Source organism: Ruditapes philippinarum, unplaced genomic scaffold (assembly GCF_026571515.1).
Source record: "Ruditapes philippinarum isolate M1 unplaced genomic scaffold, ASM2657151v2 ctg2716_1_1_1_1, whole genome shotgun sequence".
In the NCBI taxonomy this organism is placed as follows: domain Eukaryota; kingdom Metazoa; phylum Mollusca; class Bivalvia; order Venerida; family Veneridae; genus Ruditapes; species Ruditapes philippinarum.
In genome coordinates, this window is record NW_026863181.1 from 1 (window position 1) to 17,500 (window position 17,500).

Genomic DNA, 17,500 nt, shown 5'->3' on the forward strand with positions numbered 1-17,500 from the left:
ATGCTCTGGACGGACACTCAGACAGGAGAGACGGACAAACAGACAGACGGATAGACGGAGAGCATAGCTAAAATCCCCTACCCGCTACGCGACAGGGGATAAAAATGCACGAAACAAACAAGTAATTCTTGTACAAAATTATCGTTAGATAAATAACCTTTAGATGATATTTATTCATTGAAGTAAAATAAAACAACAAAATATTTTTCCAATAAGGGGTACACATTTTACTATTTACAAAAAAAACAACAATTATTTTACCATATGTATTCATCATATAATCAATAATTTAACGTAAAGGCAATGAAACAATACCAAAAACAAAGTCAATAAACCAATACCACAAATAAAGTTATCTAAGTCTCCATATCAGTAGGCACAAATGTCTATCAGTACACTGTTCTGATAGCTTTACACATTAGTACAGTATGAGAGGGGTGTTCTGTGTGCATGAAAGGTCCCCTACTATTTTATGTATCTGTTAGAACTTAGAGGAATATCTGAATTGTATGAATATCGAGGGTGAAAGTTTCAAGTCATGTTTTAGAAAAAAATGACTGCACTGTAAAAAGATGATACATTATAATTAAACAATAAGTTGCACGCAACTATCTTTATCTGAATCGTTATCTGATTCACAGTTAAGCATTAAAGTCTCTTGATTTTCTAAACCCCTGTTTTTAGCAACGATAAATGACAGTTTTGGTTCCTGCTACAGTTGTTTCTACTATGCAGATCAACACTGGCGTCCCTTGTAAAGAGATTATAACTAGATATTATAATAATCACAAACTAAAAAAAATCTCATGTATAAGTGAAAGTAAAACTCATCGAAAACTTTTATGACCCCTGTGCAATCCATAGCCTTCAATTTTCTTTTTTTTTTTGCCAACAGCGTCACACAGTGTCAGTTATAATGTTTTCATCATACTAAGTAATAATAGAACATGTTAAGTTACATTAATGTCTTGCAAATATAATGTAAAATGAAGTAGTAAGTATATTTTGGTGAAGAAATACTTAATTGGTGTATGTCTCGTATGTTCGTTACAGTAAAAATACTGTATATGATCAAAATATGTTTTGCTCTGTAGCATCTGGAATAGGAAACGCACGTTGAACGAAGAAATCCATCCATGAATCCGGCAGAACATTATTAAGCACAGCAAGCACCTATGAAAAAACAATAAAGAAAATGAATAATGCGTTTTAGATAAAAAAAATCTCATTTACGTATCAAAATCGATGTGAAGACATACAGTAATATCTTCCGGATGGTCGCAATAGGCGTTATTGTTATCCATTTTCCAAAATATATAAATACTTGAAACAATCGGAACAAAGTGATCAATAATAGTTACATTGACTTACACAATACTCGTCAGAAACACAATAGTTTCCATGTACAAGGTACCGGAGCTTAGGACTGACGTTTTCCATAGCGTCCTGCAAAGCATCTAAAACAGGTTCCCTGGAAAGGTTGCTGCTATTTTTTACACGGTAGAAGTTATGTATCAGACTGTCTATGTATTTTCTATCATAACATGTTTTGATATGTTTAGGGGCCTTGAACCATGCTTCGTAAAGATTTGCTTCGGCATCTGTACCCTGAAAACATAAGACTGATTGGAATTTCTCAGGTAAAATAGTATATTGATAGCTTTTAAGACACACTTTATTAAAAAATATATGATGGAATGTTTTAAACACATGTAAACATGTTTAAGAATGCATTATTTGATTGCTGTGAAAAGTAGGGGAATGTTAGATATTTATTGACCTTTCAAATATTACATTACTTTTTAAATACACATTAAAAAATCAATTCAAATCAACCTACACTTATTGGCAAAATGTACAGTACATGTATTACATTCTTCTTCAGATGCTAAAACGATTGCATGAATCATACACGAAGAAAACACTATTCAATAGATAAAGATCTACATATTTATTACATTGTCGATTGTCCCCATCCCAGTTATTCCTGCAAAATGTCCGGGCTCTATTATAACAACCTTGATACCAAATCTGCACATTTCTCTGCGTAGAATGTCAGAGAAAGCTTCGACTGCCCATTGTGTAATGGTAGAGGGAGCGTCAGAAGGTAAAGCTATTCGCCCTTTTGCACTTGTTACGTTTATTACTCTACCTTGAAATAAATACAAATCATACCAGATCTCAATATTTGAAAATATGTTAAACTTCATATCCATCACTTATTTTGTAGAGTAATAGACTAATAGTGTCTGTTTTGGTCGATCTTTTAAAATACGAGCCTTGTTTTATTGTTGAAATCAAGCCCCAACACTTGTTTGAAGAAAAAATAATGCTTTAAGCTTCATATTCATTTAGCACCAGAGAGTAATGAACTGTGTTTATAAAAAAATGTTTAGTCAAAACTACACAAAAAAGCTAGCTATTTCTATCTTAGTTTTATATAAAGCAGGTCTCTAGAAAAAAATAACAACAACAACAGCTTACAAACGTAATAATTGTGTTTATTCACATTTATCTTAATACATCGATCTTATTTCATTTATCAATGAACGTTGTACAAGGGGTGTTAAAATATGAATGCAACTAGGCCAATATCTCGCTTTTACCCACGAACTACGTACATGTTTCGCATAGATGGTTGTGTAAGCTCTCAATTGACGCAGTACATGTGTAAATCAGTTCAGTCTAGCTTTGACAATAGCTCGATTAACGCTATCTTCTCGTGTATACTAAAGCTAAAAGGTTGGGAAAAGGTCTCCATTCACTGACAAAATAGGTCAACAACCGCTGTATTCTTGGTATACTGGCGAAAGACATATCTAATAAAATCTGGCGTGTTTATGGGAACAATGAACTTTCTTTTTCATCTGTCACACGACGGTTTAAAATGGTTTGGACTTAGTAAAAAGATGCACCTCATGCACGCCGTCCGAAAACTGCAACTTCACCAAAAATGGTTGAAAAGGTAAAGGATTTGATTGCTACTAATGCAAGATTTACAAGTAGGTATATAGTTAAATGCGTTGATATCTCTGTAGGAGCCTCTCATACTATTCTCAGACGTAATTTAAAAATGAGAAGGATAAGTGCCAGATGGATACCACAAAGAACAAAAACTTGCTCGGGTAAGAATCTCCAAAACAATTGTTGAAACAGTTCCCTGAATAACACAATAGATCTTTCGCAAATATCATCACTGGCGATAATACGTTGGTTCACTTAAATGAGCCCAAGCGAATGATACATAACAAAATATGGGCAATCAAAGGAAGTCAAAGACGCGCAAAACGCGCCATGAGCGTCAAAAAGGTCATGTATGTAATTATCTTTACCAAACAAGGTCCTGCTATTCAAATTGAAGTTCCAAAGGGTAAATCTGTAAATGCCAAGTTTTACAAAGCCAAGATCTTTCATAAATTAAGGAAATACTTCAAAAACAATCGACCAGCAACTGGTTTCCGTGGTGTCAGGTTGTTGCATATCTGATAACAGGAAAATATGGCCGAGCTTCCTCAATCTCCTTATTTGCCGCTTTGACTTTTTCCTATTTTCGAGGCTCAAAAAGCACCTTGCTGGAAGAAAATATCAAACGCGAAAAAATCTCGGTTTGGCTATTTTCCAGTGTCTGAACAGTATACCTCGAAAAGATTATGAAAACGCATTTAAAATTGGATTAAAAGACTAAAACTTTGTATATCACATGGTGGTGAGTATTTTGAAGGATTGAGATAATTATTTTGGCACTGTTTGTTAAGCACTTCTGAAAATTGACCCAGTTGCATTCATATTTGAACACCTCTCGTATACCTTTTGATTTCCGGATAAAGGGCAGAAAAGCTTTTGTAACTCGGATCATTCCGAAAAGGTTAACTTCTGCAATACGCTGCATAGTCTCAATTAGTGCAATTTCAATATCTCCGGTAAACGCCACGCCCGCAATGTTAATGACTGCCCAAAGTTCTGAAATGATTATTATTTACATATCTTAACAATTCAATCTACAAGTAATTTACAATACGGTTAACTCAATCGTGTGAAGGAAGCTTGGTCACACATTTGGTACACCCCACTACATCCCTAAAATAACCTCATTTTTTTACAGAACAAAAGCTTAATGACATAATGTACATTTCAACGAAATATCACATATAAAATATCAAACTGATATACTATACTTATCTTTACAAGATATTAAACATGCCATGGGGACCAACTTGTTTGATTTCCAGTGCTTACCTCCCATATGAGGACGATATTGGAGGTAAGATTGGCAATTTTGAATTTGTGAGTTATTCCGACCGAAGGCCGATCTGTTTTCAGTTTGACTAAATTACAATGTACTGGGAAGAACTGAATATAAGAAGAGTTTTCAATGGTTATTTTAAAATTACAAAATGAAATCTGGGAATCTCATTGGCCATTCTAAAATAAAATGTAAAGGAGAGTTCTAAACTAAAATGTAAAGGATAATTCTTGCCATTATGAAATAAAATGTAAAGGATAGTTCTAAGCCAAACCGTAAAGTACAGTTTGCCATTATGAAATAAAATGAAGAGGATAGTTCTAAAGTAAAATGTAAAGGATAGTTCTTGCCAATATGAAGTAAAATGTAAAGAATAGATCTAAAATTAAATGTACAGGACAGTTCTTTAACTTTCTAGTTCATTTGCTCAGATATTTAAGACCTGTAAAATAATACTCCTTGCATTTTCTAGTGAACAGTTTATTTAACTTACTGAGTTTATTTTGCACAAGATCTGAGCAAAAAATGATAATTATATCAGAACTTATCAGGTATTCTTAGTTTATGATGTACAATAAGTGTCTAATACTAGTATATTATATGCTAACTGATGAGTTTAAATGAAATAATGTTTATAATTTTTATATAAACAGTCAGCAATTAATAAATGACATTTTTCTTAGAGTTAAAAGGATATCAAAAAGTTAATGTGTCCTCATTTGTCTCTGCGAGCTGAGCTCCACGTGCATTATCTATGTAATAAATTTGAATGTATCCTCACATTGCTACAGTGTTATCAGCCTTTTTAGAAACACCTGACCTGGTTAATAAAAATATGCCAATCACAATTTTCACTATCAGCACCATTTTCTTCATGAAAAAGCGGCTACACTAATTATTGCCGAGTAAGAGCCTATTAGCAGTTATGTATGGGTAAGAGTTCGTATTAACAGTCCTACGCATAAACCCAAAATTTCCAGTTTTCCCCAAAATTTCCTATCTCTGGTCAGTGATGAGCATTTAATTATAATTACATGGCTTGTCACTGTATTACTGATAGCAGCACCCTTGAATGTTTTATGATCCTATCATGTTTCAAGAATGTATAGTTTAAGCTGGAAGACATGTAGAGAACATTTTAGATGTAAAGAAAAACTGAGATTTAACTTTTTAGTGTAAAGAGATACATACAATTTTTAATAATAGTTAAAGACAAAAAAAATTGGATTACATTAAAAAAAGGTTTTAAATCACTTACAACTCACAATGAAAATACTTGTGTAAATTACTTTCATATTAAAGGCATATCATACCTCAGTGATTTACATTATTTCCCTTTTTCAGAAGGAGCAAAATAATGTTTAGTAATAATGATAATTGATTCAAAGCATTATTGAAGCTAATATATCAATCTAGTAGGAAAAGAGATGAATGTGATTTTTTTTTAAAAAAGTTACCAAAATGATACAAGCAAAAGTAAATAAAGTTTTTAAAGTAAAATTCTAAATTCAAAGAGGAATTTTTTCTTGAAATAAGGATGCTAGAGTTATAAACCTTGTCATGCATGATGTAAGTAATGACAAAGGACAATTATCTTAAGTCTAGAGTTGATGTCATTTATAATAACAAAGATAATTCTTAGAAATATATTAATTTTCAATAAATCCCTAATTCAAAAATGAAATGGAGATAATTCTAGAAATACAGGACTTGATTTATAAATCTAATCGCACCTGATATAGGTGTTGTTAAGAAACATTTTTATGCCGCCGAAGGGAGGCATATTAAAATCGCACCGTCCCTCTATGTCTGGACGATCGTCTGTCTGTGCGTCCCCACTTCATTCTTGTCTGGACTGTACCTTTGTCATGCATGGAATGATATTGAAATAACTAGGCATTAATGTCTACCACATTAAGACGATGTGTCGCGTCCAAGAATTACGTCCTACCTCAGAGGTCATGGTCACACTAACATTTGAAGTTTCACTTTATCACAAAAAAAGTTTATAGGTTCACACATATGTGTCCGGAATGTAACTTTGTCATGCATGGAATAATTTTAGAATAACTTGGCATAAATGTCTACCACATCAAGACGATGTGTCGCGTCCACTTATCACGCCCCTACCTCAAAGGTCAAGGTCACACTACCATTTTGAAGTTCACTATATCAAAATTAGAGTTTATAGTTACACACATTCGTGTCCGGACTGTCATGCATCTAAGGATTACAAAATAACTAGGCATTAATATCTTCCACATCAAGACGACATGTCGTGACTAAAACCCCTATCCCTACCTTCAAGGTCAAGGTCATACTTATAGTTTGAAGGTATTCATTCATAAATCGAGAAGAGTTTGAAGATACACATTCATGTCCGGACTGCAACTTTGTCATGCATGGAAAGATTTTATAATAACTTGGCACAAATGTCTACCACATCTGGACAATGTATCGCAGCTAAGGCTCATGTCTGTCTGTGTGTCCCCACTTACACAACAATCATGTCCAGTAGGTATGAAACTTTGCCATGCATTGCGGGATTTTGAAATAACTAAGGAAAATTCTAAGTATAAAGGGATGATAATTCTGAAAATATTGATGTTAGAGTTATGAATCTTGCCATGTTATTATTTAAAGTTATAAAATATCATTTTTTATTTTAATAAAAGGTTAAATGGGGGAAATAATCCTGGAAATATTCATGCTACAATTATGAATCTTGTCACACATGATAAGGAAATATATTTGAAGTTAGAAGTTGATACCTTAAGAAATAAAAAAGAAAGTAAAAAGTAACATTTTTTGAGAGAAAAAAAGTTCATGTGGAGATAATTCTGGAAAAATTGGTGTTAGAGTTAAAAAAACAACATTGTCACATGTTTGAAGTTTAAAGTCAATACTTTAATATGAAATAAAGATGTTAGAGTAAAATATAACATTATTTTAAGTTCAAGGGGATAAAGTTCTGGAGATACTGGTTTTAGAGTTTTGCACCTTATCAAATGATGTGGATGATGAGGAGGAATATATATTTGAAATTGATACCTTAATAAATCAAGAAGTTATAGGCGCATAAACATTAATTTAAAGCATGGACACTGACGTCGACTTGCAAACCGAGGTGAATAGGACAACTCACAATATTCTTAGAATAGTCGAGCTAATAATAAATATATCACTTATCTGGTCATTTTAGTTAAGAGTCTTGCACTTTGCAGTAAAAGATACATATATGAACAGTTTTTTTGTTTTTGTTTTTTAGCAGGCCGGGAGGGGGGTTCAGTCAGTAACATGAGTAACAGTATGAGTAATGAGTATTTATTATTAATTAAAAAAAATATCGTATGTTATAAAGTATATTTACAAATAATTGCTAAGTTTCACAATTTAATTGGCAACATACCCATTTACAAAAGAAAGGAGAGAAAAACATTGATGAATTTAGTGAGTGTATCTTCTAAAGAAATTTGATCCTTCAACGTTGGGGCCATTAGATAAGAATACAGAGGGGCAAATAATAATGACAAAACTCTCAACTCGGTGGACGTGTTAATGGGAGACATACAGCTATAGTGATTTACTAGCTGATAAGCCCTTACTGAGATTCAGCAAGCTGGAAGGGTATTATGCGTAGGACTGTTAAGACGACCGTAGGGAGTCTTATCGAACTCTTACCCATATAACTGCAAATCGGCTCTTACAACTCGATATCAGATAAAAATATAGAAAGTGTCACCTCTTTAATTAAGCATAACATTATTTTTCCCCAGCAGTCACGTACAAACAAGGATGGGGTCCAATTACTTAATCTCGCATGTAAAACAATGAGTTTTCAACAATACCTACGATTGTTAATGCAACTCATTCCTGTCATATGAAACAAAATAATGTTTTGCTTACTTTTTCTAGAAAATATAAACAGTCAGCAATTAATAATTGACATTTTTCTAAGAGTTAAAAGGATATCAAAAATGTTACTGTGTTCTCATTTGTCTCTGCGAGCTGAGCTCCACGTGCATTATCTATGTAATAACAGAAATTTGAATGTATCCTCACATTGCTACAGTGTTATCAGCCTTTTTAGAAACACCTGACCTGGCTAATTAAAATATGCCAATCACAATTTTCACTATCAGCACTGGTTTCTTCATGAAAAAGCGGCTACACTAATTACTGCCGAGTAAGAGCTGATTTGCAGTTATTTTGTTTTATATGACAGGAATGAATTGCATTAACAATCGTAGGTATTGTTGAAAACTCATTGTTTTACATGCCAGATTAAGTAATTGGACCCCATCCTTTTTTGTACGTGACTGCTGGGGAAAAACAATGTTATGCTTAATTAAAGAGGTGACACTTTCTATATTTTTTATCATATTTTTTATCTGATATCAAGTTGTGAGAGCCGATTTGCAGTTATATGGGTAAGAGTTTGATAAGACTCCCTACGGTCGTCTTAATACAAACTCTTACCCATACTTAAATCAACTTAGATAGTTTCGAAAATAAGTATGGGTCAGAGTTTGTATTAAGACGACCGTCGGGAGTCTTATCGAACTCTTACCCCTATAACAGCAAATCGGCTCTAACAACTCGTTATCTTTCTACCCATAAAAGTGCCAATAAGTGCTTAAGAACGTCAATTAAATGAATCATTCGTAACTTCAGAATAGTTTTAGTGTAATCTATAATATATACAAACCCCAATTCGTTAAGTAGCGTGTATGTACATATATCCTTGTCTCCTAAAATTTCAGTCTATTTATGACGAAACATTTGGTGCAACTGTGCTTAAAATTCAATGAAACCTTGGTCACCAATGCTTCATATGTATAAGCCAGACCTTGCCAATTTCTTATCTTTCATGTAAAGAATAAAGATATTCAAATGTATATCTAAGTAAGAGGGGTACAGCTTCTAAAGAAATGTCAAAATTTATAAGATAGATTTCAACCTCATTTTCCCGGATTGCTAGGGACTACAATGTACCTGAGTCGGCAATCTTTGATTCTACAACTTCCACGGCATCTTGAACACTTGTTTCACTTGTAACATCTAAAAGAATAACATGAAGTCTTCCTCCTCCTCCTTTCTGCCAGAGATCATTTGCCCCTTCAGGTGTCAAACAGCCAGCAAACACTATGAAGCCGGTGTTGACAAATTGCAACGCTGCATCGTGTCCTAAACCTTTAATGTATAAAATATTTTATGACGATGTTCGAAAGTATCTTTCTATATCAAAAGCAAGTGATAGTTTTGTAACCTTCCCAAACTGCATTGGGTTTCAATATACTAGTAACCTGTATGAATTCAATAGCATGAAATACCTGCATGCTTCTGGTTTGAAACGATATAATTATTGCAAATTAAATGCAAGTAAAAGAAACTTATTCAAAAGTAGTAACGCAGTACTTACAAGACATACTTGAAATGGCGTGAAAAAGTTGTAATAGGTCATATGGATCAATTTTAGAATATTTAACATTTCAGTGTGTTAAAAAATTACTTGTAAATATATATAACATAAACGCAGAGAAAAACGTACAGAAATACGGTATAAGTAACAACCTAAAATGCTCCAGATTCAACTATCGATATCAGATTGGCAAGATATTCAACAAGCTGTGAACAGAACATGCTACTCAAATTAGCAAATTATTGATAAACAATAGTTTAGTGCTTTATAGTGGTATATTGGACATTGTTTCAAATGACCCAATATTTAACTACATTTGCACCAATTTAAAGATCCTATAACACAAATTGTTAATGGTTTTATAACATAAATATGATGCTCAAATTAAGATTTATCAATTTTGCAAGTTCCAAAAAAGCATTATTTATTAAGATATTACCAAAATTAATACTTCATGTAAATAAAGGGAGGTAATAAAAATATGTTCTATCAAGTCTAAGTCAAATTTTTCAATAAGAAATGAATGCATATATTTTAATTATTACATATAATATGTACAAATATTTGCAGTACATATTTTACATATTCTTTGATGTTTGAAAATTATTTCATAAGCATAATTATATACATATATATAATTTTACTTAAGTGTGGTATACAACCTCAATTACAACATACAAGATCTTAAAGTTTGGTTATAATAATGTTAATTTAACGTTGTTCATGTTGTATGTTTTGTTTTTCGTGACAAGTATATTATGTACAATATTATATCTCAAATGAGATGTCCAGACTTGCGCATGAAATGATTCAATATCGGTTGTGTCTTCCGGACTTTGCGTAATACTGACCGATTTTTCCGATATATGCCGCCGTCATGATAGGAGCGGTCACTGTGTAATTTTACTATTTTTCCAAGTTTCCGCGTTTTTCCTATTTTAATGCGTACTGATTGATTCAAGGACAAAGATGGCAAATATTTTGCATTTTTGTCTTAATTAACCTTTTGTTTGTCTTTCGATTTTCTTTCATAAGACTGCGCACTTTTGAGTTATTTACTAAAATGGGTACCAGCGCTTTATTTGTAACTGGCACAATGGATTTTATTCTCCAGCCGTAGGAGAATAACCGCACTCAAGAGGTGTATTGCGGTATTATAGTAATGCAATGTAAATGCTTGTGCTTGTATCTTCAGCCTTTTGCATAAGTTTTTTTCGCGATACCTAGAACCTTTTTCAGTAAGACCGTTCGACTTGGGATATCCGGGGGATGAAGTTCTGTGTTCGAACCCTCACTGTTTAGCGAAATTCTTTGAATTCTGAGCTTTTGACTACCATTGACTGAGACAAATGCTTCAGGTATTTTGATGTAGTGTTTGGTGGATAGTCTACTTCAAACAATTTCGAATTGTAATATATAGTCAATAGATACTCTTTACCTTTAAAATAGAACAGGTCTGCTGCTTTTTTTGGTAAGGTCTGTCAGGGAATTCTGTGGTCATTAGCGGTTCTTTAGTGTTTGCGTCGCGGTATGTAAGACATATGCTACATTGCTAACATTTTCTTTTATTTGTTTGTACATGCCTGGCAAAAATAAAAATCTTTTGCACGTTCAAGTGTTTTCGTAATTCCCATGTGACCTGTATGAAAATCTGGAAACAAAGTGATCCCTCGGAAGCATTAATCACAACAAAATTACATAAGAATAAACTTTCTGTACAAGTTCATTTCTCAAGTTTTTCGGTATTTCAATCGTATGACCCCGAAATATTAGGTCATTTTCTGTGCTTTCAATATCGCGGTGGTTCTAGAAATGAAGCATTGATGATTACTCGTACTTTGCTCTAGAATCTTGCCAACCGTTTAATATAGTCTCTTTCAGAATTTTTATTTGTGCGTCTTTGCACGTTTTGGCGCGAAAATTTCCTATTCGTCGGTCTGCACGTAATTATCAAGCTTGTCAGACATATTTATGTATGTATCAGGGACACATTGTCGTGATAGGCAGTCACTAACTGGTATTTCTTTACCAGGCATGTGCTTAACGATTAACTGATATTTAGACAGAGCTAGTAGCATTCTAGATAATCTAGACGGTGCTGCGGACATTGTTTTTTATAATGGCAGAAATTGTTTTGTGATGCAGTGCACGATAACTTCTCTACCATAAGTGAATTGATTGATGAAACCGTTTACATCCGAACGAAATTCCAAGCATTTCTTTTTCAATGACAGCATAACCGATTTCAGTTTGCGGCAGGCTTTTGCTTGCGAATGCGATAGGTTAATTTTCTTGAAAAAGACAACAAGCAACTCCGAACTTCGAAGCGTCCGTTTCAAGTATAAGCGGCTTTGTCGGGTCATAGTGATCGAGTACCGGTGCTCTGTTATAATATCTTTGACCTCAGAAAATTCTCGGTCATGAACATGGTCCCTAATAAACTCTGCATCTTTTTTTCAAGAGGCTCCGTAAGGGGACTGTATTTTCTGCTAGATTTGGCGCGAATTTAGAGAGATATTTGACCTCCCAAGAGTCTTTCGATCTTTTTGCGGTTTTTGGGGATTGGCAATTTCATAATTGCTTCGATCATAGACGGGTCAGCTTTTAACCCACTTTCTGTGATATGACCAAAAAATGGTACCGATTTTGCGCCAATGGTGCATTTTTGTCCATTAAACCTGATACTTGCTCGCGCGCGCATAATACGACCTGTGTTTGACGTTTATCATGTTCACCTTGCGTGCTTCGCCTTAATAAAATATCATCAAAAAGAGGGTGAATTCCGTTTATTCCTTCGGATACCTGATTGACCTTTTGACAAAGTATATCACTTGATGATATACCGTATGGTAACCTTAAGTACCTCTTTCTACTGAAAGGAGTAGCAAATGTTAACTTAATGCAAACTTAAGACGATTGTTTGACAAGTTGTACAGACCAATATGCATGAGTAAGATCTAGCATGATAAAGTATTTAGCTCCAGCAAGCTTTACTGTTAAGTCATCAAGTGTTGATGTGACATAATGAGGTCTTCATATTGCGTCATTGATCTAGGCAAATACGTTATTTTCCGTTCGGTTTTTCGACTACTACAATGGGGTCTGTACCCAGTCCGTAGGTTCCATCCCTGGCGTCTTTGACCATTTGCTCAACCTCTTGCTTAAGTCGCTATTTGAGCGCTTCCGGTACACGTCTCGGAGGTGTAATTACTGGAATAGCGTCATCACGCAGGTGTAGTTAGTTTTTACAGGGAGTATGCCTACACCCCTGAACAAATCACCGTATTCAGACATTTCTGATTATTTAGTCATGTACTGAGTATTTTGGCAATTAATGTCATATGTGAGTTTAATTATACCAAGGTCAATGGAGTCTGTAATCCTATAAGCGATGGAGCGTCACTGTTTACGACATAGAAATCTACAGTAACTTGTACGGTACGATAGCTACAGGTTAAACTGATCTTTCCTATTACTTCAATTGTATCACCTGAGTAAGAGACAAATTTAGAATCGGGGACTTGCAAAAGGATTCTCATGTGCAGCGATTCAAATTTGCGCTTATAGAGTATGTTAACGCTGCTACCTGTATCAAGTTTAAAATTATTGCTTTTGCATTTCGGGCCAATCTTAATCTCAACAAACGCGCGGGATTGGCGATGTTTTGTGACTTACCGTGTCAATGAAATAGTTATCAATACAAGAGTCATCACTTTTTTTCACTTAAATTGTTAGACAATTCATGGACATATTTTTGTTTGGTTGAACGGCATACTTTTGATCAATTGTTGTACATTTCACATGATTTGCACTGCTGTCCATGTGCCGGGCATTTCCTTCTTTGTGTGATGTCATGGTATGTTCCACAATTTCTACAGGCAGTAGTTTAAACTTCGGTTTCGTGTCGATCCTGTTAGCGCTGTGCTCGGTGTTGGCACGACCACGCCTTCGTGCATGTTTGACGTAATTTACATCTTTTCGCGAGTTAAGAATGTCCATTTGTTTTTTACAGTTTTCAAAATTTTGTGAGATTTGGATTGCTTTGTCCAATGATAATGATTCTCCTTCGTTAATTAATTCTCCCTTAGTTTTTGGTTGTTCACCCCGAAAAACATGCGGTCTCTGATCATTTCGTCTTTTGTTCCATCTTGGTATCTGCATTCGTTGTCTTTCAGTTTTAATCTTGTGACGAATTGGTTTATATTTTTATCACCCTCCCATTCGTCATTAAATTGGTACCTTGCAAAAATTTGGTTTAGTTTAGGTTGAATGTGATTTTGAAATTTTGCGAAGTATGTGTCGATCTTTTTTCTATCATCTGCGTTTAAATTCCAGGATTGCATAATATCTTGCACCTTTTCTCCTACCCATATAAGTAGGTACGATATTCTTTCTTCCTCTGATTTTTCTTAAGAGGTCCACTGAATATTAGTTTGACATTTTCTTTCAATTTTTTTCCATGTTGAAGGTCATGTCCCAGTTCATGTTTGGTGGGTTATTCCAGAGAGTGTCATTTTGTTTATTTTTTATTAAAGTTTCAGTCAATATAATCCAATCCAAATATCAGGTGAAGCTAAATTTAATTTCCATCACTTCTGATACCATATTGTATGTTTTGATTTTGGTGACAAGTATATTATGTAGAATATTATATCTCAAATGAGATGTCAAGGTAAAATATACTACTGTATAATTTTAACTACATACACTGTATCGACGGAGGAAGGCACGTAACCTGAAGAAAGTAAACATTCCCAGTGCACATTTAAACTTGCTACAAATTTCTTAGCAGTCAACAATATAGGTGATTTACTGACACATAATATTATGCATGAATTCTTATATTAGGACGGACACTTAAAATGTTAATTATAAGTAAACTTAAACTTTAAGAATAATTGATAGTACAGAGTAATTACTTTTCAGCTGAAGCTAAAATTAAACAATTCTGTTAAATTATTAAAATAGATAATAGTGTAAAAATAAGACAAATTCTATTAATACCTACTACAAAAAAAAACATAATGTTTTTATGTTGGAGGTCATGTAAAAGTTAAATGTAAAGAATTTAATATGGTTACTTTTAAATATGACAATCCGTGGAAAGAATCCGGTGATCATCATCTTTTTTAAGGTTAAATACATTATCAAGATTTTTAACGGCATTTCCTAGTAATATATTTCTTTGTAGACATAGTAGACAGGAAACATGCAGCATCTGCAATATCTTTCAGTGTTTTCCTGAACGACATTATCTAAGGGGAAACCTATATAAAAAGTGTCATCATAAAAGTGATGACACTCAAGAAGCATTATCTGCTTGAAGGGATAGAGTGTATGCCGAGACTCAAGTTGACAGCAGTAGAGCTCAGTCTGTTTTAAAAGAAACTTTTCTTAGCTTTAACCCTAACCTTAATCTGAAATAGTTTTACATTGCGTTTTCAAATAAGTATTGTTCTTTCTCTTCATCAGTCATTGAACTACTTGTTCATATAATACATGCATATATCATATAATTATGATGAAAAAAAATGTTTTACTTACATTTATGAAATTGAGACTTGGACTTATTAATCAACAAGTTTTTGGCCTTCATATCTAGAAGTTTTCAATCAACCACTACTTCAATGTTTTAACGAAGACCAATTTCATTTTCTCAAACTTATTTCTATGAGAAAACTTCCTCATGAGATTTTTTTTTCTCAAAAATATGACCTATGAATTTCGAAAGCAATATATGTAAGCTATTTGATAAACAAATGTACAAAACTTTAAAAATAATGCCGGCTTCCGTTGTCATGAAATTTCAAACTTGTTATAAGTACTTCGAGTCAGACTTTTGTGTCCTTTTCAGATAAAGCTGGCTCTCTTTTGTCTGACCTTAATCATTATTTTCTAAGGTATCACACATCAAATTTATATACCTTTACACAAACTGTGTAGGTCTGTAAACATCTGGACATTTCATGTTTAAAATGTAAGTATGTTTTTTTGAGAAACATTCAGTATATTTTTCCTACATTCATGGCACCATAGCCGTTATTTTCCTATGAATTGCCCGTCTTCACTTCACACTTTAAATTTACAAGAACATGCTTCATGTCAAGTGTTATCTTAAGAGTAAAAAGATAAAGACTTTTCATAAGTCCTTTCTTTTCCTTTAACTTTTATTATTTAATCCGCATTTACTTAACAGTAGAAAAACATGTATTTTTTGGCTATGAACATTTGATATCTCAAGACATAACAGTACTTTGAATTGCATTTACAATATTTATAAACACAATGAATATTATTAAAGGATAATTGCAACCTGAAAAAGACTTGTAATGTTATCTAATACTTGAGCTTATCAGTTCTTAATGTGGTCAAGATGTGTGCAATAACAGCAGCCGTGTGTATGTTTACCTCGTTTAGTCAAGAGACGGCGGAGCTTATCAACAACTAAAGTCTGTTTCAAGATTCATCAATATAGAACAGTTTTGAAACAATTACATTTCTTAGTCTACATTTACTCACACTGCGGAAAAAATTCCACCATACCAAACAGAACTAATACCTGTATCACATCCTGTTATCAAAACACCTCGACCTGCACGAAATGGTACTTTACATTTCTTCCTTTTTGTATAAACTGTATAAGCCAAAACGCATGAAACTAAGATGGCTAATATATAGAGATATACTTTAAAACCAATAATGTAAACTAAAGAAATGTTTAAGAATATAAAAATAATAATTATATTAAAAGATCCCATGATTAACTTTAAGTACCACAGTAGCAATAACAAAATAATATTATGTTTACAAAAATCTTAGCAACGTACTTGCGTTTTAATGCGCATGACCGTTTACTCAGGTTTCAATAAATCGTCTGCTTTTTCGTCTTACTGTTTGACTTATGATTAAAATACATGCATATCTTTAGAGAAACTTTATTTCTTTGACTGCCTATTTTGTAAATATAATGAACAAAAGAATGCACTTTACAATACTTGAATATATAATATCGATTAGAAACACATGATAAACACAAAAATCAAAGTGCTGAAGGCAATGCAGTTGGGACGTACTTGAAGGATCAAAATTACCATTTTTTACTATTTAGGGGGCACATAATTCAATGAGTGAAGGGTGTTGCCGGTTGATAAATATAAAGTTCACAATTCAGTAAATGAACAGTAGTTGATACAATAATTATATGGCACACATGTTCAAATATAATATTTAGGTTACATGTACGTGTAGGTCCATCACAAACCGTTATTGGCCCATTTTGGCAAGAGCACGCAAGTGAAATAAGAACTACCAGAGGAAACTTCAAGCTCGACTATTTTAACACATGACATAATAAAAGGAGCCAAAGCTATAAAAAATAATCAATTGTGATATAAATATATTACATTTTCTGTATCAGAATCAAGAAAACACTCGACTGGCCAATATTTTTGCATCGCATTATATGAATGAGGCCATGTCATTAGAACTTTTGATGGCTTTTGTTCACTGCACTTCTCATACTAATCTCTTTCACTGTATGAGGTTTCAATCAAATTCCTTCAATATTTTAATCCTCTCTCTGAACAAGTATCATGAAATAATATAAACGGAGATAATTAAAAAAATAAGTAATGTAGAATTTTGGTTATTTGACACAGCACTTCTGCTCACTAGTCTCTACAACTGTATTTAGTTTGAGTGAGATATCATTAAAAAGATTTACTCCAGATAACCTATATTTTAAATGTTGATGCATTATAAGAGATGATAATTGTAAAATTAAGCTAGGAAAAATTATGGTTCTTTGAAAATACACTTCCTTTCACTTGAATGTT

At 33.3% G+C, this 17,500-nt stretch overlaps 1 protein-coding gene across 1 annotated transcript; it reads right to left on the bottom strand.

The window, feature by feature from the left end:
* Positions 1-221: 221 nt before the first annotated feature.
* Positions 222-16,472, bottom strand: LOC132721388 (D-beta-hydroxybutyrate dehydrogenase, mitochondrial-like). The gene is made up of 6 exons (XM_060705684.1): positions 16,225-16,472; positions 9,239-9,436; positions 3,808-3,960; positions 1,959-2,152; positions 1,372-1,608; positions 222-1,173 (listed from the first exon to the last, which is right to left on the bottom strand). The coding sequence occupies exons 1-6, from the start codon at positions 16,421-16,423 to the stop codon at positions 1,072-1,074; spliced, it is 1,083 nt and encodes a 360-aa protein (XP_060561667.1). The 5' UTR covers positions 16,424-16,472; the 3' UTR covers positions 222-1,071.
* Between the last annotated feature and the right edge of the window lie 1,028 nt (positions 16,473-17,500).

Coding starts and splice junctions, on each gene's coding strand:
- LOC132721388 (XM_060705684.1), bottom strand. CDS start 16,423: ATGGGATCTTTTAATATAATTATTATTTTTATATTCTTAAACATTTCT. Junction 2,153..3,807: donor CTTTATCCGGAAATCAAAAG/GTATACGAGAGG, acceptor ATTTATTTCAAG/GTAGAGTAATAAACGTAACA. Junction 1,609..1,958: donor GGATGGGGACAATCGACAAT/GTAATAAATATG, acceptor TTATGTTTTCAG/GGTACAGATGCCGAAGCAAA.